The 24,628-nt window shown below is 43.2% G+C and overlaps 1 protein-coding gene across 5 annotated transcripts in view; it reads left to right on the forward strand.

Annotated features, from left to right (window-relative positions):
• Positions 1-24,628, forward strand: part of LOC121283855 (rho guanine nucleotide exchange factor 7-like) — a 103,636-nt gene that overhangs the window by 69,489 nt on the left and 9,519 nt on the right. Inside the window, exons 13-19 of one of the 5 annotated variants that reach the window (XM_041198654.1) lie at positions 84-170; positions 3,422-3,500; positions 4,557-4,696; positions 6,503-6,727; positions 7,033-7,126; positions 8,485-8,574; positions 13,070-13,246. In XM_041198654.1, the coding sequence (XP_041054588.1) occupies positions 84-170; positions 3,422-3,500; positions 4,557-4,696; positions 6,503-6,727; positions 7,033-7,126; positions 8,485-8,574; positions 13,070-13,246 (892 nt within the window). Of the gene's footprint in view, positions 1-83; positions 171-3,421; positions 3,501-4,556; positions 4,697-6,502; positions 6,728-7,032; positions 7,127-8,484; positions 8,575-11,258; positions 11,819-13,069; positions 13,247-16,067; positions 21,168-21,366; positions 21,581-24,628 lie in introns of those variants that run through there. The other 4 variants (XM_041198651.1, XM_041198653.1, XM_041198652.1 and 1 more) reach the window with 4 other exon arrangements.

A 24,628-nucleotide genomic window follows, 5' to 3' on the forward strand; every position in this document is an offset into this window, starting at 1 on the left:
CACACTTCTGTTATGTAGTTACAGTTAGTAAGCAGTCTTTATAGAACTGTTTTCCAGTTATTTTCATTGATTATATTTTTCAGGAAAAGTGTGAGAGGTATTTTCTCCTGTTCCCACATGTCCTGCTCATGCTCTCTGCCAGCCCCAGGATGAGTGCTTTCATTTATCAGGTGACAGGAACTCATTCACTACTTGAGCGACGTGACATCAGTGTTCAAATCTTTAACATGTTTTTGTACAAAGCTCGTCCTGATCTCTGAATGGAAGTGATATTGTAAATCAGCATCACCATCTTGCTATTGTGCAGGAACCTTTAAGGGGGCATATCTTAAACTACTGTCAATCATTACACATCTTGACAGGATGTGATGTATTAGCCTGACTTGTTGTCAGTGTTTGAGCAGTAGTGGTAGCGATTTGATGAAGTATATTAGTCTCCCAAGAGACATTATCTGTGTTTAGTCTCAGCTTTGAATAAAGAATTCACCCATATTATCATTTCACTAATCCTTGTGTACGATTAGTACATTTATGTCAAAGAGGAGACGAATGTAACACTTGCTTTTATATTCGCCGCTCTTGTGATACTGAAAGCTTCATTTGTTGTAAGCAATAATCATTAGGAAGCCCCTAAAAACCAGTTCCAACATCATTTATGTCTGTGAAGAAATGGCTGGATTTACATCTTGGCACCTGGTTATAGAATTTATCACTCTCATGTTAAAAAAAAGTGTGTCTGAATTCATTGATAGTTTATCCATAAAGAAGTTTAACATCTATCCCCAGAGAATGGTGAGACTGTGGAACTCGCTACCACGAGGAGTGGTTGAGGTGATCTGACACATTTAAGGGAAAACTGGATAAACACCACAGAGTAGATGGGCCGAATGGTCTGTGTCTCTACTGAAAACCTATGTAATAAAACCCTGAATTCCACTTACTTTCGTTGTCTTTTCTGTCTGTATTCCCAACTTTGAGGATCTCTGCACTTTAAGATTTCTCTGTTCCCCTGCTTTGGCCCTAAATGGTACTGTTACACATTTCTCCGTTTTGAACTTGCCACTTGTTTACTCTCACTGCCCTCCTCTCTGGTTTCCCCTTCAAGCTCTCACCTTCCTCCAGTTTATTGTCAATCCAGGTCATGGTGTCAGCACCAAACTTTGATGCTGATCTTGTGCTGAGCTCTGTGTCATTTATATGAATGGGAAACTAAACAGGTCAAGGCACAGATTCCCTCGGCAACCACTGCCAAGATCCCACCAATCCAATTAAAGTATTTTTATCCACTCTCTGGTATTAGACCATAAGACCATAAGACATAGGAGCAGAAATTAGGCCGTTCGGCATCAAGTCTGCTCCACCATTCAATCATGGCTGATAAGTTTATCAACCCCATTCTCCCGCCTTCTCCCCGTAACCTTTGATCCCCTTACCAATCAAGAACCTATCTATCTCGGTCTTAAATACACTCAATGACCTGGCCTCCACAGCCTTCTGCGGCAATGAATTCCATAGATTCACCACTCTGGCTAAAGAAGTTTCTCCTCATCTCTGTTCTAAAAGGTCTTCCCTTTACTCTGAGGCTGTGCCCTCGGGTCCTAGTCTCTCCTACTAATGGAAACATCTACCCCACGTCCCCTCTATCCAGGCCTTTCAGTATTCTGTAAGTTTCAATCAGATCCCCCCTCATCCTTCTAAACTCAATTGAGTATAGACCCAGAGTCCTCAAATGTTCCTCATATGTTAAGCCTTTCATCCCTGGGATCGTTCTTGTGAATCTCCTCTGGACCCTCTCCAGGGCCAGCACTTCCTTCCTGAGATACGGGGCCCAAAATTGCTCACAATATTCTAAGTGTGGACAGACCAGACCCTTATAAAGCCTCAGCAGCACATCCCTGCTTTTATATTCTAGTCCTCTCGAAATAAATGCCAACATTGCATTTGCCTTCCTAACTACCGACTCAACCTGCAAGTTAACCTTGGGAGTCCTAGTCCAGGATTCTCTTAAGTCCCTTTGCATTCCAGATTTCTGAATTCTCTCCCCATTTAGAAAATAGTCTATGCCTCTATTCTTCCTACCAAAGTGCATGACCTCACACTTCCCCACGTTGTATTCCATCTGCCACTTCTTTGCCCATTCTCCTAACCTGTCCAAATTCTTCTGCAGCCTCCCCACCTCCTCAATACTACCTGTCCCTCACCTATCTTTGTATCATCTGCAAACTTAGCCAGGATGCCCTCAGTTCCTTCATCTAGACCATTAATGTATAAAGTGAAAAGTTGTGGTCCCAACACTGACCCCTACGGAACTCCACTAGTCACCGGCCGCCATCCTGAGAAGGACCCCCTTATCCCCACTCTCTGCCTCCTGCCAGACAGCCAACCTTCTATCCATGCTAGTACCTTGCCTCTAACACCATGGGCTCTTATCTTACTGAGCAGCCTCCTGTGCGGCACCTTGTCAAAGGCCTTCTGGAAGTCCAAGTAGGTAACATCCATTGGCTCTCCTTTGTCTAACCTACTCATTACCTCCTCAAAGAATTCTAACAGATTTGTCATGCATGACCTCCCCTTGATGAAACCATGCTGACTTTGCCTGATTTTACCATGCACTTCCAAGTATTCTGAAATCTCATCCTTAATAACGGACTCTAAAATCTTACCAATGACCGAGGTCAGGCTAATCGGCCTGTAATTTCCCGTCTTTTGCCTCACTCCCTTCTTAAACAGGGGGGTTACATTAGCGATTTTCCAGTCCTCTGGGACCCTCCCTGACTCCAGTGATTCCTGAAAGATCACCACTAACGCCTCCACTATCTCTTCAGCTATCTCAGTATTGTCCCCTCACTGACTCTCTAACCATGCAGCCTAAAGTTTGACATCATGTACCTTAAATATTTGTCACCTGACTTATTTATCAATTGACTTTGAAATCCATTTCTATCTGATTACACCTCTTTGAAGGTCCTTGGGATGTTTCCTATTTTAAAAGAGCAACATAGCAATTTGTTGACATAGTTGTGATTATTACAGGTTATAGATGATTATCGAACATCCCAGATTTAAATTGCCTTATAACTGGGCGGCCGTACCTTCAGCTCCCTTGGCCTTAAGCTGTAGAATTCCCTCCCTAAATCTCTCTATCTCTCTTTCAAACTTTAAGATGCTCCTTAAAACCTACATCGTTGACCAAACGTTTGGCCGTTTACCCTTAATATCTCTTCAAGTGGCTTTCAATGTTAAATTTGTTTTATAGTTGCCCTGTTAAGCATCTTGGGATGTTTCATTATGTTAAAGTTTGTAAATAAAAGTTGCTGCAAGTTATAAATATGATTGATACGGGTTATGGATGTTTCTAATATGCACTAGTTGCGAGAATATATTTGCAAATGGTGAATTATCAACTTTATCTGGTTATTAGGGAAAATTGCCATTAACAGGACTGACAGTTACCAGGTTAGACGATAGTGATGCTGACAAGAACACCTTTGAAATTACCGGTGAGTTTTTAGTTTAATTCAGGGTTTCTGTTACACTCCAGTCATCCCGACACAAGCTTACAAACAGTGCATGGAATCTACTGGGAAGGCAACATTTCTAAGCTTGGGAGGACTAGGCTGCGTGACTGACGATTGAAGCTATGTTCTGAGATGAGGGGGAGAGTTTCAAAACACCTTCCCAAAATGCATTGGGTCATGAGCTCTTCCTTCTCTGTTTGTTTCTTGGTGCTTTCCTCATCGTTTCAAGTTATAGATAAAACTTCAGGAAACCTGATTTTTAAATTGTGAATTTCTTGTATCTTAGCAACAGTCGGTTGGCAAAGCAACAAATTAAATATGACAATGGGATTGGATTGGGGAAAGTTCAGTGAGGCTGTGTTTCTGACGTGGAGCTCACTAACCAAGAGCTTGGGTCAGAGGTCAAGCTGCAACACCTGGAGTGTTCAGTTCTCCAGACCATACTCCTGAGAGTGACCACATTGAATTAACCATTAGATACAGGTACTAAAAAGCAATGGGCCAGAGGAGACCAGTCAGCTTATCAAGTGTGTGTTTTTTATTCATTAATTCTTTAGCATGATTGCCAAGGTCAGCATTTATTGTCTACCTATAACTGCCCTTGAGAAGGTGGTGGTGAGCCACCTTCTTGAACCGCTGCAGTCCATGTGGTGTAGGTACACCCACTGTGCTGTTAGGGAGGGAGTTCCAGGATTTGACCCAGCGACAGTGAAGGAACGGTGATATATTTCCAAGTCAGGATGGTGAGTAACTTGGAGAGAACCTCCAGGTGGTGGTTTTCCCATGTGTCTGCTGCTCTTGTCCTTCTAGATGGTAGAGCAGTTGAAAGGCATCATCAACCAAGCCCCATCATCCAATCGGGCAACTCCTGGGACAGGCAACTGACCCTTGAGTGTGGGAGAATAGCCAAAATTGGATTTCTGCTGCAGATGTGACTTATTCTTTAAAGCATCAGCTTTTTAATTGCATTGTAAGGAAATGTGTCAGACCCATGTCTGAACTGTTGACCTATCTCGCCTTGTTCTTCTCTGTCTGCAGGAAGTATGATCGAACGGATTTTGGTGTCCTGTTCCAGCCACCACGATTTGCAGGAATGGGTGGATCACCTTCAGAAGCAAACTAAAACACCCAGTGTGGGAATTGCTGTGGTCAGACAGCAGTCTGTACCATGCCACACAGTAAGGGAAAGGGACAACCAACTGAGAAGATGGTCTGGGGACTTTTTGTAACACCAAATACTGACAGAATTGATTCATACTCGTAACCTCCCTGAAACTGTGCCTGAATACAATAGAGCAGCTGTGTGTGGGAGGGAGTGGAGCAAGAGGGATGTTCCAAAATTGCACCCTGCTTGCTGGGAATGTCAGGATTTCTGATGGGTGTAAAGGGATAGAAATGAATGGAAATAATAGGCGTGGTTTCTGTATTGGGGATCGATCCATAATGCCATTTTTACACCTGAGTGGCAAGTTGCCAGTGTCTCCCAATGAGCCCAGAATGGCTGATACTCATAGTTCTATAGAACAGGCTTTGTTCTGCATTGAGAATGTCTTGAATTAGACTAGACCTGTATTTTGAAGATCAAGGCGCGATCTAATTGAGATGTTTAAGATGGTTGAAGGAGTTGATGGGGTGGATAGAAATTATTTGCTCTGGTGGGAGTGGGGAGGGAGTCCAGAACAAGGGGGACGAACCTTAAAATTAGAGTCAGGCTGCTTCAGGAATGATGTCAGGAAGCATTTCTTCACACAAAAAGGGTAGTGGGAATCTGGAACTTTCGCCCCAAAAAGTTAAGGTTGGGGGGGGTGGGGTCAATTGAAAATTTCAAAACTGACAATGATAGATTTTCAAAACAAAAACAAAAATAGCTGGAAAGACTCAACAGGTCTGACAGCATCTGCGGAGAGGAACACAGTTAACGTTTCTGATAAAGAGTCATGCGGACTCGCAACGTTAACTGCGTTCCTATCCGCAGATGCTGTCAGACCTGCTGAGCTTTTCCAACTGTTTTTGTTTCTGCTTCAGATTTCCAGCGATCCGCAGTATTTTGCTTTTATATTGATAGAATTTTGTTGGGTCAGGGGATTATGAAACCACGTGTGTAGATTGGAGTTAAGACACAGATCAGCCCTAATCTCGCTGAATGGTGGAACAGGTTTGAGGGGCTGAATGGCCTCCTTAAGTTTGGATGTTCTGTCCAGTGGCATGTGCAATATTTTTACCTCAATCAACATCACTAAAAACAGATTATCTGGTCATTTTTTGTTGTTTGTGGGATCTTGGCTTGGTATTGTTTTCTACATTAAAACAGTGGCAACTTATCAAAAGCACTTCATTAGCTGTCAAGCACTTTGGGCTGTCTTGAGGCTGTGAAAGATGCTTTAGAAATGCAAACTCTTTCTCTTTTTCCTTTGCTCTGATTGAAATGTGTCTTTCTCTTGTCAGGCCAACTTGCCCTTCCCAACCCCCAACATCCATTGGTCAGGGGTCTACCACCACCCCCTACCCCCTTTGGCTGGGGGTCAGCCACCACCCTTCCCGCCACCCCCCACCCCCCAACCAAACCTGGTCAGGGCTCCGTCTCAATCCCCCCCGCCCCGCCCCCCTCTCAGTTGGGGCTCCGCCCAGCACCCCCACTTGGTTGGGCCTCCAGGACTTAGCCTCGCACCTGTGAGGGAGCCCAGGATACATTGCTCCTGTCTGAATGATTACTTCGCCTTGTTTCAGATCTGACTGTGGGATTGTGGAACTCTGGTTGGACCTGCGAGTAAGTCCCTCAATTGCAGGTTGAGGTACCCTGCTCCAATTGGAGACGGTTGGGTTTGAAGGACTGGTGAGGCTGGAATGAAACATGGAGTCTCACCTCGTGAGGAGAGGTGCTTGAACAAACAATGTTTAAATGATGGGAGTAAGAGCAGAAACTTCAATTCTCCAGAACTGAAGCACTGGTTCCCAATAACTTGCTTTTTGTGCTCTGTCTACAGCTTCCACTACATCCTGTGACACCTATCAACAAGCATTCTGATGGTTATCCAATATCCGTGACTCCTTCCTATCATACTCTTCCACATCCTTCTCTGCATGGGACCTCACACAGCTCTCTGTGCTGGGGACCTCTGGAACCACCCAAAATGCCAAAGCCTTGGAGTTTGAGCTGTCTCCGCCCTGCAGCTCCACTGAAACCTTCAGCCGCTCTGTGTTACAAGGAGGTTGGTCTTCAGCTTTTCAATATCTGATACATGACTTGTGGTAGCTTTCACCCTGACTGGCCCATGTGCTTTTCACAATATTAGATTGTTGAAATTGACGTATGGTCAGAGTTTCCCAGACTTTCAGATATCCACATTTGTCAGTAGACCCAAATCAGACTGTTCATTTGGCACTGATCAATCCCAGCTTCTAGCAATTATCCTTTAATTCCATCAATGTCCAGTAATCCAATTGCCCTGAAAACTTTCAAACAATGCAACATGAGATCTGCTGTTATGATGGTATTTTCTTGGGTTTTGTACAGGACCTCAGCAAGAGCCCTAAAACCATGAAGAAGCTACTTCCCAAACGGAAACCAGAAAGGAAAGCATCCGATGAGGAAGTTGCATTGAGGAAGAGTAAGTTTGGTATTCAGCTGTTGCCTCTGTCCTGTCTCTGCCACGTTCTTTGTTACTTTCCCACTTTTCTGGCTCAGTGACCTGGCACTCTCTGCACCCGACTTTCTCCGTAACTAATGATAGGTGAACAGTTGGTAAGAGACTGGGAAATTTTTAAGAAAGGCAGTTTACTCAAACTAATGAGAGTTGGATTGGATTGCACCAGTTGTAGATTGTGTTACTTAGAAAGGTAATGCAGCATTTACCAGTGTATAGTTTGTCTAAATATCAAACATCTGTCATTCATTGAAGAAATTGAGAAATAGTCTTCCTATCAATTAACAGCCCTGATCAAGATCTCCTGCCCATTGCTGCTTCTGTTCCATGTGTGGGATCTTGAGAAATCATCCATTGGAACTGTGACCAATAAAAAGATGGTGGCTGTGTGGAGGGAGAGTTTAGTCATTTACGATCCATCATCCAGGCCCCACAGTGACTGAGGCTCCTAACTTGCTCCATTTTGTTATAGCTCAAAGATTGTTCTGAACTTGTATTGTCTCTAGTCCTCCCCTTCCTTTCCTCATACCCTCTCTGAGATAACCTTGTCCATGAGACTCCGCTCCTGCTCCCTCGGCCTATTCCCTATGACCCTAGTGACACCTGTGGCTCAGTTGTAGCACTCTCGCCCTTGAGTCACAAGGTTGTGGTTTCAGTTCCACTCTTGGGCTTGTGTACAAAACTCTAGGCTGACACACCAGTACAGAATTGTGGGACCAGATCCAGTAGAAAAATTCAGTGAGAGAAAAATGAAATGTTTGTCCATTGAACAAGCTTATTTGGCTTCAATCATGCAGCAATAAAATGCGGATCACAGTGAAACAACTTGGGGAGAGGGCAGGGCTGGACGCTGCCTGGACCTCATTGCGGGGGGTGCAGTCTCCGAGGAGGGGTCTCAGTGATCTCAACTGGGACCATGACCTGCAGTTCGGAAAGTGCTACTGTAAGATAAGGGTGTTTGCCATTGATATCCCTAGCGTCTTGCTGGAACAAGGATTTGGTCTTAAACAACAGGCTGATTTTTGGATTTGGCTTCAGTGAGCTACTGTTGGCTAAAAATTCACCTTTAGGTTTTAAAATTTTGCTCAGATGAAAGGTGGATAATTAGAAGGCAAAGAAACCCCCACAATCTTCATTCTGCAAACTAGAGACTTTTCTGAAAACATCAACCTTTGTAGCTGGAAATGCTGGAAAATCTGGAGATGCTAGTATTTGGAATATTTTCTGTCTTTATTTCTGATTTCCAGCAAAGGCAGGTATTTTGTGGTTGTATTAATTCTTTGTGACTGTGTTTTAGAAGGATTTTTGTTTTTATTAATCAGGTACAGCGGCTCTTGAAGAAGACACACAGATCTTGAAAGTTATCGAAGCGTACTGCACTAGTGCCAAAACTCGCCAAACTCTGAACTCAAGTAAGTGATAAAGCAGCTTTACTCTGTAGAATGAAGCTTTCTTCAGAATTAATGAAATCAGATTTAAGAGAGTTAAATTTTTCAATCATTCAGAATTTCAGCATTGTTTTCCAGAAATTGCAAAGTATTATGTTGTAGGATTTCCAAAGTAGTGCTGTTTATGATCGATCAGTTTACAGATTTAAAGAATAACTTCAATTCACTTTTCCTCAACCCCCATATGAAGTGAATGTCAAGGGAACTACACCTGAGCACTGAATGCTATTTTTTAAAAAAAAAATCAATCACCCTGGAATTACTGGATCCCTCCCCTGTCACAGTTAACTCCAGCTTTAAAGTCAGATTAGATATTGAATGTAGGATCATTGTAAAAGTTTGTGTTGGGTTTTGAAGTTTCAGAAGATTGTCTTTCTAAAGATTAAGGCAGAAGTGGGAACGTTGAGCAGTGGAAATGATGGTTCCGGTGAATCTGGACAGACTGAGGGTTTAAAAATCAATGCACAGCTCATTCTGGTAGCTCACTTCTTACCAAATGCCTGCCCGTTAGTTAACCTTGTAAAATTCAGTCGCCTCCCTGAACAGTCCATTCCAGACACTCCCTAATCTCAGTGTAGTAGTTTGATCTTAACTATCCTTTCTTCACTCTGATATATTGATTTGGGGCAGTGTGTTACAGATTTAATAACAAATAGGACTGATCAGTGAATGCAAACACTTAGGGAATTTTAGGATTCTGTGCTCCTGACAACGTTGTTAGCCGGCAGTGAGCATGAAACTCGAACGAAACAGTGGATGTCCTCGGCAATGCCCCCTTGTGTGTCCAATACTGTTGCCCAATAGGAGCAGCTTCTTTCATGAGCACAGCTTCAAAAAAATTACCCCTTATAACTCAATGTGAGACAATGTGTTGGACTGGCATTCTTCAGCTCATTGCAGATAGACTGGTGTTTTATACACAAGTCACGTTAGTTCCATTTGGACAAAAGAGTCATGCAGATATCAGTTGCAGTTGGTTAACTTCCTGAAAATTGATTTCACTGTTAGGTTGAGTCAGTTTGAAAGTGAAGGGTTAATAATGATCATTCCAAATTGAGCCCTTTAAAAAAACCAATCCCACGAATGCTATAAAGAACTGTCTGTAGTTTATTCATAAAGGGCAATCTTTAATTTGGAGATTGTAAAGCTAAATAATGGTGCGTTTTGAAGCTAAATAATATGGAACAGGTGGTGGTCATTCAGTCTCTGGAGCCTGTTCTGTCATGTATTTGATCTGTACTTCAATTCCACCCACATAACTCATGATACTCTTACCCAACAAAAATCTATCAATCTCAGCCTTGAAAGCTCCAGTTAATCTCCAGCATCCACAGCTTTTTGCAGAAGAGAGTTCCAGATTTCACTGCCTTTAGTCTGAAGAAGTGCTTCCCGACATCACCCTAGTTTGGTGGGGATTGGGTCACCTTCATTCTGCTGTAATAACTATGACATTTGATCATGGTAAAGGAGCATTGGAGAATGACACCATAACCAGTAGAACTAGGCAAATAAATTTAAATGTCACGGAATGGCCAGAAATTATAATACTTAATTATACTTCAGTTCTTTTGGTTAGTATTGCCTTAACATCGAGACCAGGCTTGAAACCCTTGGTCTGTTCCTTGCACCTTCTGTTTCGATGAGCACAGTCTCCATAAGTAATTTTATTATGTTCCAGGCAGCTAGATTAATGTGAAAAGGGGGAGGGGGAAGAACAAAGGGGAATGTCTGTGATGGAGGGAAGACAGAAGAGATTAAAAGACAGAAGAGGTGATGGTGCAAGGCAAAAGGAGAGGTAATGAGACAAGTAAAAGAAATGGATCTAGAGGAGGTGTGAATGGTAACAGCAGAATCATTACTAGCACCCACTGTCTGAAAGAAAATGGGGGCAGAGGTTCTGATCTGAAACTGTTGAACTCAGTGTTGAGTGCGGAAAACGGCAAAGTGTCTAATCGATTAATGAGTGCTTCGTTCCTCGAGCTTCCGTTAAGCTTCTCTGGAGCAGTGTAGGAGGCAGAGGACAGAGATGTCAGAGTGGGAGTGGCAGAGAATTATAATGACGTGTTGTACAACCTTCCAGACGCAACATGGAGTTCAACAGCTGCAGGTCAGAATCTCCTTTATTCAGACAGCAGGTGCTGGGAATGATCCTCTTGACTTGTCTTTTGTCTTTTTTTTACCATTGCCATCTCCTTCCACCATCACCCGTTTTGTTATTTAATCCCTCTTGTCTTCACCCTATTACACACCTTCCCTTTTGCTTTTTCCTCCCATTCCCCTCTCTCCTTGCTTGGAATGTGTTACATTTCTAATGTTTTCCAGTCCTGACGAGAGGTCCTTGTCCTGAAATGTTAACTCCCATTCCTCTCTCACAGATGCTGTCTGACCTGCTGAGTACTTCCAGCATTTTCTCTGTGTATCTCGGTTTATTTTAGTGTGCACGCGTACATCCTAGATCCAGTCTCATTCATCCTGTATGAATCAAAACCTGGAGCGTAAGATTTACTTAACTTTGATCTCAAACGATTCCTTGGTACTTTATCTTATCTCTGTTATTGCAGAATCCTGCACAGTTATTGGTAGAGATTTGAACTCTGTTTAAAAAGAAGCACACAGAATTATCAAGCTCCTCTGTATCTTTTCATCAGCAGATTCAGGAATGATTTGACAAGAGGTGATCAAGAAGGCAGCTCACCACCACCTTCTGAAGGGCAATTAGGGATGGGCAATAAATGCTGGCCCAGCCAGCGACTCCCACATCCCATGAATGAATAAAAAAAATGGAACAGACTTGAAAGAAACGAGCTGGTTCCAGAGATTGAGGATCTAGAAGGAGGGAGAATTGATATGAAATTAAATGTGAGAGATTTAGGACAGAGAACAGGAGAAAGTTTATTTACACAGGGGTTTGTGAAACTGTGGAATGTAGCACCGGAGTTAATGACTGAAGCAGGGAGTATATATTTGAGCAGGTGTGATGGGTGTTTGAGAAAAAGGGGGATAAAGGGTTACAGGAACAGGGTGAGTATGTGAGATCAGGATACTGCTTGTGTGGAGAATAAACAACAGTGACTGGATGGGCCAAATGGCCTGTTTCCATGTTGTAAGTTCTATGTAATGTCATGATTCTGGCTGTGGAGGCCATCCTCGCCCTCTGTCTCCTTAACTCTCGGCCCTCCTTAACTCTCGGCCCTCCTTGCCCTCGGCCCTCCTTGCCCTCGGCCCTCCTTGCCCTCGGCCCTCCTTGCCCTCGGCCCTCCTTGCCCTCGGCCCTCCTTGCCCTCGGCCCTTCTTGCCCTCGGCCCTCCTCGCCCTCAACCTCCTTAATCCTCAGCCCTCCAGCTGTGCTTACTTAGAAAATCTAGCTCTTATTTCTTTGGCCTTCCTGCCCCTGCTTACACTGTGCAAATTGGTGACGCTTTCAACTCTCACAATCGCAGAATTGTTACAGTGTGGAAGGAGGCCATTCGGCCCATTGTGTATACGCTGGCTCTCTGAGCATTTTAACTTAGTGCCAGTCTCTCTTTCCCTCTGTGCCAGCAGCAATCACATAGTTTGAAAATATCTTTTAAAGGTCAAGGGAGAAATTAAGTAATTAATCCCATCTGGCTCTGGAGGTTTGATGATTTGTCCCCGAGCTCTGGGCATTCTTTCGTCACCAGTGAACACAGCTTTATTAAACCCAAGTTGGCATTGATCTGAACCATTACTGACATCCTTATTAACGCTCGTTTTCCTTCCGCTTCATGATCCACGTCCCGCAAGCATCTATAGTCCCACTTCACCCTTTCCGATGGCTTCAGTACTAACCCAGAGTGTTGAAGTCAATTTGTACTCTGACTGCTCAAAAATCAACTTCCTTTTACATTCTTGACTTTTCTATAACTTTTTACCAGCCGCTTATCTAAATTTGTGCTGAAATGAGGAAGCGTCCAAACTAGCTGGGGAAATGAGTGTGCTCTGAGCGATCAGGGTTTATACCGGGTTGGGGTGGGGGGTGGGGGGGTGGGGTGTAATTCTGCCATTCCACACTCCCAGCAGGGATCAGAAAAGGGTGTCCACGCTGTGCCTTTGAGCTGAGCAACAACGATTGTGGTTCCCTGCTCGGGGGGTGGTGGGGGCAGGCTGGGTGGTGGGGCAGGTTGGGGGGAGGTGGCCAGGCAGGTGAGGGATCGAGAGATGAATAAATTGGTTGAGAATCTGCTATTTAATGCTTTTTGAAGTTATCAAAATGTTTTGGTCTGAAGATGGGAGCAGCTTCTGAAACTAACCCTGCTGTAGAATTTGTCTCTAGCCTAACAGTTTTTTTTCTCTCCTTCTTGTCTTCACTCCGCCTTTGCTTTAATTTCACCTTTACATTTGTTACTTTCTTTCCCCATTATCCTGATCCCCCTCCTGTCCCGGCAACGCACCCATCACCGTCCATCCACCCACCCACCCACCCACCCTTCCACCTCAGCATGGCAAGGCACTGACTTGATGCATAATCATGTTTTGAGTGACGATGATCTATCAAGCCTGGACTCCCCAGCTCGTCGTAGCAGCCTCTCCCGCTTGGAGCCTGCTGAACTGTCTGAAGACTCTGACTATGACAGTATCTGGCTGGCCCACAGTTACCGAATGGGATCAGCAACTCGTAAAAGCTGTTGTTCGTATATCTCGCACCAGAACTAAGGAAATGTCCAGTTTTTAAGAATTGCTTGTTGTGTTAATTTGTTGTTTGGTGATGTTTCCCTGCTACACTGTCTCCTTATGTTAATGTCAAAGCAAGGTATTTTTTATAGCTTGTGCCTCAGGCTGTTCCAATTCCCACCCCCCCCCCCCCACTTCTGTTTCTCCGTTGGATGATGAGTCAGGGAGCACACAAACACTCCTCTTCCATTGACTGGTCTCTGCTGACTTCAACTGGTGGTGTCAGTAGAGGAGGTGGAGTTATATTTGGCCTCAGTGCTCTGGGCCAGGGAGGGGAACAACAGCCAGGATTCTTGCCCCTGAATGGTGCCCAGTGGCCCTCCTTGCAGGTGTGTACTTGGGTGAACTCTGGGCAAGACTCTATGGTTGAATAGCTTGCCTGCACTCTCAGTTCAGTCCTACACACGACGAACGGTCAGCTAAGGGGCAAGTGCTAAATGGTGACCTGTGCCTGTAGTGATTAGGGCTCAGCAAGGACCAAGGGCCTTGATGATTAGGTGTGGGGTAACTCTTTCGAGTACAAACCTGTTTCCATCTGTTTCAGATGAAGTTACATTGTTTCATAGTTTGCCATTCTGAGATTTGAACTCTTGATCTTGGGGTTACAAACCCAGTACCGTAACCACTTGGCTGCAAACTGACCAGGAGAAGAAATTGAGTATTTGAGTTCAGAGGCTTAGTAAAGCCAGAATTATCTTGTTCAGTAATTGAGATTTTTGGCAGGTGCAAATCTTGCCTAAAATATTACAATTCCTAAATGATACTTTTAGCATTCTTGTTCACCCATTTGTTCAGCTGTTACCTTTGACTATCCTGCCTTCTGTTGACTTGTCGATGGTAGTTAATGTCTCATTGAACAATATTTTGATAGTAATTGGGTATTATGAGTGGGTGATTTTTATTATTTGGTTATATTTAAATTACAGGCCTATTGTATGCAAGCCTACTGTAGGTGGATGCATGGAGTTGCATTTCCTCACCCAAAGCTAGACTAAAATCCCTGGTTGTACATATACTGAGATTTGTTAGATTACACAGAAACCTTCAGTAAAATGTACTACAAAGCACTGGGAAAGTTGGGGCTAAAATTTCTGATTTTGTTAATTGGCTGCAGGACTTCACTCGTTGGGAGTTAAGCTACGTTGATTGACATAGGGTGTCTGTCCATCAGAATCCGGCAGGGACTCATTGAGCCCAATGCTTGAGTTCCTGATGTGAGTGAAACCCAGCATGGGGAGCTAAGAGGTTGCAAAATCTCCCCTTGTACAGAAAGCTTGATGACTGCTGTGTGTCAAATGAACTTCCGTCCACTGTGGAAACTCACTCAAAGGTCCAGAGTTCTGCTGCAGGAGTATTAGTTAATGCTCTAAACATGTCAAATACTACACACCACCAATTTGTATGCTTCTTAGGAAGAGAACACTGACTGGCCACAGTGCCTGGAGGATACACAGAGGGTTGATTGGTGGAAATCACTGGGAGTGGTGGTAACACAAATCTTAAATATCTCTCTTGCTATTTAAACAGAGGCAGTTTAATTTAAATGGGTTAAAAGCGGAGAGAGAGGGCTTAGGTAGAAGTGGATTTTAATGCTTTTCTATGACACCATCTTGGACAATAAATATTCTCTGGTTTGTAAAACTTTTTAAAAAGTACCAAAAATTTCACATTCTACAATTCCAGTGAATTTGTTGTAAAATATACAACAATGACAGGCAGCGGCTCCGATTAAATTGTGTCTTGTATGGAAGACTGAGGTACTAAGAGTGAAACATCCTGCTTTCTCACAATTACAACGTATATCAATTGATTTCCTTTTATCCCATCATAATACTCTGACAGTGTTGAAGTAAAAATCACCTTGCTGTTCCTCAGTGACAGCTAATGACACTGTGCACAAGAAATAGGGGCAGGAATAGACCTGCTTCGCCATTCAATACCATCATAGCTGATCTTTCCTGTTCACTCCCAATATCCCTTAATTCACTGCGGGACCAAAAATCTATCTATCCCAGCCCTAAATATATTCAACGATGGAGCATCCACAACCCTCCGGGGTAGAGAATTCCAAAGATTCACAGCCCTTTGAGTGAAGTAATTTCTCCTCTTCTCAGCCCTGAATGATCGACCCCTTACCCTGAGTCTGTGACCCTCGTGTTTTAGATTCCCCGACCAGTGGAAACAATCTCTCAGCGTCCACCCTGTCAAACCCCTTCACAATTTTGTGCGTTTCGATGAGATCACCTCTCATTCTTCTAAACTCCAGAGAATGTAGACCCAATTTACTCAGCCCCTCGTCATAGGACAGCCACTGCTAATGATCCTGCTCCAGTAAACATTTGCAATGTAACAAAGCCACATGTAAAATCTATTTGGATTGTTCATGACATAAAAAATGTCAGGAGGCTAAATTGCAGAGGAGGAGGAGACTTTAAAGCTGCTATTGATTCATTCACTGACATTATTGTTCAATGCAAGTCTTGTTGAAGTTATTCTATAGAGATAATGTTGCAAGGTTTCCAGTGTAGGAGCTTGTGAGTGATGAGTTTAGGTACGTCTGTTATAGTCATACCCCATTCTGCAGGGACTGACTTTACCAACAGATGTGGGATATGTAGGTATAGATTCTGCACATTCCTGGGAGATGCAACTTGCAACATCTGGCATTCTGGGCCTTGCAAATGCAGCTCTTATTCGGAGAGGTGAGGTGAAATTATTTTTTAAACGAAATCCGGATAGTGCCTGTTTTTCTCCTTAATTAACAGCTTCCTAGTGACATTGTCACCTCAGAAATCGCCTGATGTAAGCTACACGTTTCTGCACTTATCTCAGCAAAGCCTTGGTTCCAGAGGGTAGAGGAATTCGCTTTCTTTTTCGTTGAAGTGGAGAAGTTAATGGAAGAAAATGATTAATTACGTTTAAAAGATTTCCTGGATAATGTAACTAACATCTCCGCCTCGGAGTGTTTTAACTCGCAAGGTCAGACTTTACAGTAAAAAAAAGAGGCCATTTGGTTAATCGTGCCTGTACTGGCTCTCTGAAAGAGCTATCCAATTATTCCCACTCCCCCATGCTTTCCCCATAGCTATGCAATCATTTTGTTCCTTATATGTTGTTCTCTTGGGTTGACTAATCTGATAACTACAGTAAATTGTAACAAGAAAACTAGTTCATATCATTGAGTGCTTCTCAGGTTACTCTTGACTGCATTGGTGTAATAGCTGCACAATTTAACAAAACTGTACATGGCTCACAAAAGTTGGAACTGATAAAGGTTGGTTAATTTACATTTTCAAAGTGTAAATCTGTCCTTTATTTAAATGTTCTGCTAGTGATTTGTGTCATAGTAAAGTGATGCTGCCTGTTGTGCATCAGGCTGAAGTGATGCTGCCTGTTGTGGGTCAGTATGAAGTGTTGCTGCCTGTTCATCAGGCTGAAGTGATGCTGCCTGTTGTGGGTCAGTATGAAGTGTTGCCACCTGTAGGGGTCAGTATGAAGTGTTGCCGCCTGTTGTGGGTCAGTATGAAGTGTTGCTGCCTGTTGTGGGTCAGTATGAAGTGTTGCTGCCTGTTGTGGGTCAGGGTGAAGTGTTGCTGCCTGTTGTGGGTCAGGGTGAAGTGTTGCTGCCTGTTGTGGGTCAGGGTGAAGTGTTGCTGCCTGTTGTGGGTCAGGGTGAAGTGTTGCTGCCTGTTGTGGGTCAGTGTGAAGTGATGCTGCCTGTTGTGGGTCAGTGTGAAGTGTTGCTGCCTGTTGTGGGTCAGTGTGAAGTGTTGCTGCCTGTTGTGGGTCAGTGTGAAGTGTTGCTGCCTGTTGTGGGTCAGTGTGAAGTGTTGCTGCCTGTTGTGGGTCAGTGTGAAGTGTTGCTGCCTGTTGTGGGTCAGGGTGAAGTGTTGCTGCCTGTTGTGGGTCAGGGTGAAGTGTTGCTGCCTGTTGTGGGTCAGGGTGAAGTGTTGCTGCCTGTTGTGGGTCAGGGTGAAGTGTTGCTGCCTGTTGTGTGTCCGGGTGAAGTGATACTGCCTGTTGTGGGTCAGGGTGAAGTAACGCGGCCTGTTGTACATCAGTATGAAGTGATGCCTTTTGTGTGTCCAACTGAAGTAATGCTACTTTTTGTGGGTCAGTGTGAAGTGACGCTTGTTGTGTGTCCACATGAACTCATGCTGCCTATTGTGGGTCTGAGTGAACTCATGCTGCCTGTTGTGGGTCAGGGTGAAGTGATGCTGCCTGTTGTGTGTCAGGGTGAAGTGATGCTGCCTGTTGTGTGTCAGGGTGAAGTGATGCTGCCTGTCCTATGGTGGGGTGATGTGATGCTGCCTGTTGTGGGTCACAGTGATGTGACGCTGCCTGTTATGGGTCAGGGTGAAATGACACTGCCTGTTGTGGGTTGAGGTGAAGTGAATACAGCCTGTTGTGGGTCAGGGGCTAGTGATACTGCTAGATTTAAGTTTTCTTTAATTGTTTAATTAATTTTAATAATAATTAGCAAAATGGTGGGGAGGAATCTGTCAATATCTTGATGTGTTCCTCCAGCCACTGAGGCTCCTTGCTGACAGTGTCCACCCAGAGAACTGAAACAATGGTGCGAAGCAGAACTGCATTCACATTGACACACACTTTTCATTTAAATATGTCCCAAGTTATAAAAACAACTTTTCATTTACATAGCACCTTCTACATAGTAAAACATTACTGCAGTGGATTCCCGCAATGCATAATCAGCCAAAAATTGACACTGAGCCAAAGAATGCGGCATTTGGAGCAGTGACCGAAAGCTTGGTCAAAGAGGTCGATTTTACGAAGCCTCTGTGTGCTGGAGGGACAGGTGGTGAAGCAGAGAGGTTCAGGGAGGGAATTCCAGAACTTCGAGTTGAGGCAGCTGAAGGTATGGCTGCCAGTGGTGAAGTGATTAAAATTGGGATACGCCCTGGAGTTGGTAGATGACAGAGATCTCAGAGTCTGAGGTGGTTGCGGAGATTTGGAGGGAGGGTAGGTCAGAAAGCAGAGGGATGATGGGTGAACAGGACTCGGTGCAAGTTAGAGTATGGGAAGGATTTTGGATAAGCTCAAAGAGATGGAAGATATAAGATAGGCCAGAAGAGCAGATTTTATGCTTTTTTGTTTTTGAAATATCTTCTCTGTCCTCAATGCAAATATTGAAGTGATTGGCTTTAAAATAGTTGTAAGATGACGTGAATTGTTTCTTATCCAGTGTTTAATTGGCTTAAAGGTTAAAAATGTGGCATTTCTTTAATCTCTCCAGTGTTTGAATGCCTTGAAATCCTGTAACCTTTGCCTTTGTTGAAAATAAACTGTCATTATTTTGCATGCTTCATAAATTGCTTTGTGTGTAGTTAAAGACTCTGATCAAAGCAATTCTTAAAGAAAGAAGTTACATTTGAATTATGCATTACATTTTTACCACGTGGGTAACTTTTATATTCTACTGAGCAAAAGGAGCAAGACTGAAATACCATGAACTTCAAGAACAGTGTTTATGAAAGAGTGGTTAAACTCCTTACTTTATAAGGAGTGTTTGTTTACTGTTAAATCTCAGGCTGGTGATTCAGGCAACTTAATAAAAAATATTCCCGAAACACCAAAGCCTTGCATTGAATTTTTCCATTGATCTGATTTCTTTAATTCACATGATATATAACTCTTTCTAAGAACTTGCAGCCAAACAGAGTAACTTATTATTTGACAACAGAATTAATAGACTTATTAGAAAATAGTTTTTCAGTACTTTCATTTATTCAGGGTGCTTGATAAGAGGTCATTATTTATTGGAATGCTTGTCAATGATATTGTGTGATGTTTTTGTAATTGGTACAAAGCAACTGTTCAGATCACTGTTTCACAATGAAGGTTACTGTCTAAGGATAGAACCTGTGCAGCCAGCATTGACTAACTGTTCACTGTTTGCTGCATCTGGTCAAAATTTCAACAGCCACTGTGTTCAGCTCTTTTTCAATGCAATTGTTTTATTTCTGTATCAAGCAGAATGGTTAGTTTTTCCTGATGATTCTTGGCATGTAATTAACTCTGTGGCACATGCAAGCCTCATCTGTGGGGAAAGGCTGACCTCCCACCTCAGTGTCTTTTTTGGGATTTATTGGAATTGCGTGTAGGCCAGATCAGGTTAAGTAAGGATTCCCTTTCCTGAAGAACTTGAGTGAAGTGGTTGAGTTTTTATGACAATCCAACACATTTCAGGGGAAATTTTTCGGATGCCAGCCCAGAAGTGACATTTCTTGAATTCACTTCACACCTCGTCCTGGTCATCCTTGAACTCACGATCTCTGGGTTATTGGCCCAGTGCAAGAAAGACTAGGTTAACCAATTTATAACCAATGGCCCAGCACAGAGGATTGTAATAATGAGGGCAGGTACACAGCTGGAAGATGGTGCATCGGATGTTGAGCTCTCTCTGATGTCCTGCTGTGCACTCCCCTCACGCACGGTGCTGTGCCAGGAACCCTAACTCATAGTCTACACCTGAAAAACTTCTTGCAAGTTGATTTTACCATTCTGCTTAAACCAGTCACATTACAAAACAATGCTTAGGAATGTGGTAAATTCAACTCCAAATAATGTTTTCAGAGACTGTGTTAAAGTGTGAAACTCGGATATAAAGCTGCTTCCTTTTGGCAGAAGTGTCTAACATTTATGAATTTGGAGGCTAAACTTGTTAAATTTAAATCCACGTCCCCATTAATACCCTTATATGTTGAGCTCCTGGCACTAACCGATCCCAATTATTAGAAGTGATCCATGAAAGAGGCTCTAGTGCTTCCTCGAAATGTCTTTGTGAGGGTGCTGTTTGCCCCCTCTTCGAGAATATTCTTGGCAATAATTGCCCTTGGTTGGCCACCACCGAAGCTTAGCTGTTAGGGGGGCCTTTCACCTCTGGGACAGGCACTCAGTTCCCACCCAGATGGCAGGGTGTCCGCTGGCTGTGCCATTCCTACACTTGGCTAGTAGTTCTTGGTAAGCGGAGATTACAGTGTGACACTGGCCCCAGCAGATTGTGATGGTAACCAATCTTGGGTGTGCTGATTTAGGATTCATTCACAAGTGAGGCAGCGGCACTAAAAAAACAGCCGATTCTGAACCTCTAGGCCCAAAAAAATTCAAAGTAGCCAAACCAGGGGAGAGGTGAAATATTTAGTTAGACCTGTGGACTGTCTGGGGTTGTTTGGTTCAGTTGGGGCTCACAGTTAAATGCAGCCGCAAGGCTGTAGTTTGGATGCCCCTGATTCATGGGGTTTAAAGTATAAGTACTGTTCTGCTGTTTTAATTGTTCATTTGATGTAATTAAAAGTGATTGCTGCTCAATTATCCAATTTCTTTATATTGAAGAATTAAGCCTTGCCGTTGTGTATAAACAGTGATGATTCAAGGTCATTGACTTGACTAGTTATACCAGGAGGGTATAATGGAAAGTTTTTGGTTAACTAGAGCTGAATATTTTCCAATTATTATTATTATTAGCTGAAAGGTAAAATGAGTGAATGATTTATTACTATGGTTTAGGAAGAGCCTGGTAGCATGAGGTGAGATTGGACAACTTGCCTTGTTGCACAAGGCAACTTTCTACCAAACACAACATGGTGTGTCCTGTTGTATGCTCGATAGCTTCTGTACTGTGCAATTTGTGTCAGTGATGGGTGATTGTTGGTGAAAACCAGCTATAAGGGTAAATGCCTTTAAATAAACAATCTGTGTATATCTGAGTGCTGCATATGTACAGTCTGTGTATTGTTGCCTCCTTGTGATTTGCATTATATCACACCCAAGTGTTAGTTTTATAAATAATTTCATTTCCGTTGTAAAATACAGTTTAAATAAAATATGCCTTTATAAGAGCATTGGCTTCTTTCTATGTTAAGTTTTGTTAACCTGAAATTCACTGATGTAATGTATGGTCTGACAAGCAGGCACTGCCGATTATAAAATGTTCCAGAATAGAAACAGATCGCTCGTCCTGTCATTCCTGTGCTGGAGTTTTTCTCCACAAGCCACCATATCTATTAATATCATTTCCAACCTTTTCCTTCGTTATTGCAGCTCTTGAAAGCAGACCACTCTTGTGGGAGAGAGTCTATTCTGACGACGAGATGCGAGTATTGTTCACAGCTGATGAGTAGCATCCTGGGCCTAGGTCCCATCAGTTTAAATCCAAAATGTTAACTAGCCTATACCTGAGTGATGTAATCCAATTCTATATTTGCTGCATACATTCTTCCAGACAACTCCTCAAATGGACAAAATAAAGAAAAGATCACATTCTAAGAATGAAACTGAATAATACATTGATTCCTTTCCTTGAGTTTCTTGCCGTTGTGGGAGAATAAGCAATCAGCACTGTTCCTGGGAAACTCTGGGCTCATGTTTGATTGAGGGGTTTTGCATTTTCAAACAGATTTCTGTTGCAGGACAAAGTTTCTGAGATTGTGTGGATTTTGAATATCAAACTGTTAATTTTGAAGTCAGACATAAAGCGAGCCAATCACACATCATTGTTTCAGCTTCTACCTGTAAATGCAGCACCGGTAGCACAGGCTCAGTGCAAGAATTGGGACAATTGTAATTGTGATTTCAAACTGCCCATATACTGAGCTTCAGCTTAAAGGGTTAGGTGCTAAATCATTCTAGAAAGCTGTAGATCATCATTGTTACAACATGCCTTAACCCACTTAGTATCTGGGCAATTTATACTGCCCCCAGATATTGATCAGAAAGTCTTTGTTTACTAGATTGGGTATTCTTTATATCCTCACTGATCCCTCTCACATTTAGAAGGCAGTCAGATAAACACTTCACCAGACTGTGTAACTTGAGGTTTGCACTGCCAAGCACATTTGTTAACAAATGGAGATGTGAACGTTATTAATAATGAACCTCATTTCCAGTTGAGGGTTTACTTATCGAGAAGCCAGTGAGCACAGGGCTGGTGGGTGAAGAGGGCTTGGTGTGAGTAAGGAGACAGGCAGGAGAGTTTTGGATGAGGCCAACTTTAAGGAGTGTGTTGGAATAGCTGAGTCTAGAGTTAACAAGGGCATGGATGAGGGTTTCAGCCACAGATGAGCTAAGACGGGGGAGGAGCCAGATGATGATATGGAAGCGGAAGTAGGCAGTCTTACTGATGGCATGAGCATGTGATTGGAAGCTTACCTCAGGGTCAGATGTGACACCAAGAATGCGAACAGACTGGTTCAGTTCTGGTTTAGTCAGTTCTAAGAACTTGCCAACAAAGCTGAAGCCCATGGAATACAAGGGACAGTAGCAGCATGCGTATGAAGTTGACTGAGTGATGGGACAACAGGGTGTAGACCATTGTGGGAGGACAGTGGCGATTCGATTCAAGGAGGAAGCCCATTGCTCATTGGTAACTAATGGACCCTGCTTGTGTCACCCATGCCCCAAGAACAAACATTTAAATATTGTTCCAACATGTTTAAAAGCGCTGAAAGCCTTTTGGAAGTCTTACAGGATGTATCAAGGTAGGCATTGTGTGGTTGCAGCTCATAGTTTTGAAGATTTAATATCCTTCACGATTAAATAATGTCCTGGAACTTGCAGTAGTGATAATAGTGAGGCTGTCCGCATTCACTTTTATTACTATATAAATCAGACAGCAAATTCTGGCATCTGCACATGGCACAGTTAATGATGGAAACCTGACAGTTGAGTCAGTGATACCCTGCTTCTCCACAGGGTTCACAGTTGAATCATTGATACCCTGCTCCTCCACAGAGCTCACAGTTGAGTCAGTGATACCCTGCTCCCCCACAGGGTTCACAGTTGAGTCAGTGATACCCTGCTCCTCTACAGGGTTCACAGTTGAGTCAGTGATACCCTGCTCCTCCACAGAGCTCACAGTTGAGTCAGTGATACCCTGCTCCTCCACAGGGTTCACAGTTGAGTCAGTGATACCCTGCTCCTCCACAGAGCTCACTGTTGCAATCTTCACAGGTTAAATCATTAGGAATCAACTGATTTGACAGGAATCTCCAACCTCTCAACAAAAGGATCAATGAAAATGTTAAGCTTTGTTCAGTCAAGAGTAACTGAGTTTTTAAATGGCACACTTAGTCATAATTACTTATGAACAGCCTCTTTGGCCCTGAATTCTTTTTACAAGTGTGGTGTCTTTTCCCTCCACAGAACATGCGAAACTGTAGAGTTTTAGAAACATAATTATTTTTTGAAGAAGCTTTTGTTCTGATATTTACATTTCTCAACGTCATATCTATGCCCTATTTTTTATTTCATGTTCTGTACAGAGGTTTACATTCCATCTATATTTCCTACCTTTTACTTCCTGTTTTCCTGTCTGTGAGAATTCTTCAACCCGATTGGCCGATCAGTCTGCCTGTTGCCTGCCCTGCCATTGGGTGTGGAAGGCGCCAAATTCAAACTGACATTGAGATAGTGGAAATCAGCACTGTAAAGCTCACTAAAACTTTGTGGATAGCTTTTCACAGTGTCAGTGGTGTTCCTTTACTGCTGACTGCAATATCCCAGCTAATAACATTCATCATAACATATGGAATTTAACATCAGTTTAAAAAGTTGTAACAGCTCTGAGTTTGGCTGCTATATTCTTAGATGTGAAGTTTAAATAAATTAGAGAGGGTGGGGCAGAAGAGAGAAGACAGAGAGACAGTTTTTCAAACTGCTGGGTGGCATCAAATGCCCCAGTTTCATTTCTACCTATTTTGATTCTCACTAACTTCACGCAGGAGTTGCAGTTTTTTTCTTATGTTAACCCACCTGCCTTTGTACCATCTGATGTAGGGATGATATTCCTCTCCCTCATTTTGTACAGGGCCCAGAAAGGAGATCCCCTATATTTTCCTGTTTTGGAAGAGGAGAAGGAGCATAGGGAGGGTACCAGGTTGACCAAGCAGCACCAGAGGCCCATGGCTCCTCATTGCTGGTAACCTCAAAAACAGAATATCCCATGTCAGTTTGAGCTGGTGTGTACCAGTGTCCAGAGGGCCGTAAGTCAAGTCACAGGGCAGCTCTTGGAGCACAAGGGCTGTTCTCTGCAGTCATGGCTGCTGAGCTGTGCAGTGACCCGATGAGTGTCATGTGGCACCTAAGAAATCATCATTGGCCTAGTGAAGATATGCTTCTGGTGTCTGAATCAGTCAGTTAACGTCATCAGGTTATAGTCTCGGTTTGTGGTTGTGTATTGCCTGCATCATAAATTTGCCTTACAAAGAGTCTCCATCGAGGTGGCCCTGAAGGAAGGTGGGAGCAGCAGCCTGTTACTGCAAGAGGCTTCCACGTAACCCTTAAACAGGAAACCTTCGGACTTCCA

Source organism: Carcharodon carcharias, chromosome 11 (genome assembly GCF_017639515.1).
Source record: "Carcharodon carcharias isolate sCarCar2 chromosome 11, sCarCar2.pri, whole genome shotgun sequence".
Classification (NCBI taxonomy): Eukaryota; Metazoa; Chordata; class Chondrichthyes; order Lamniformes; family Lamnidae; genus Carcharodon; species Carcharodon carcharias.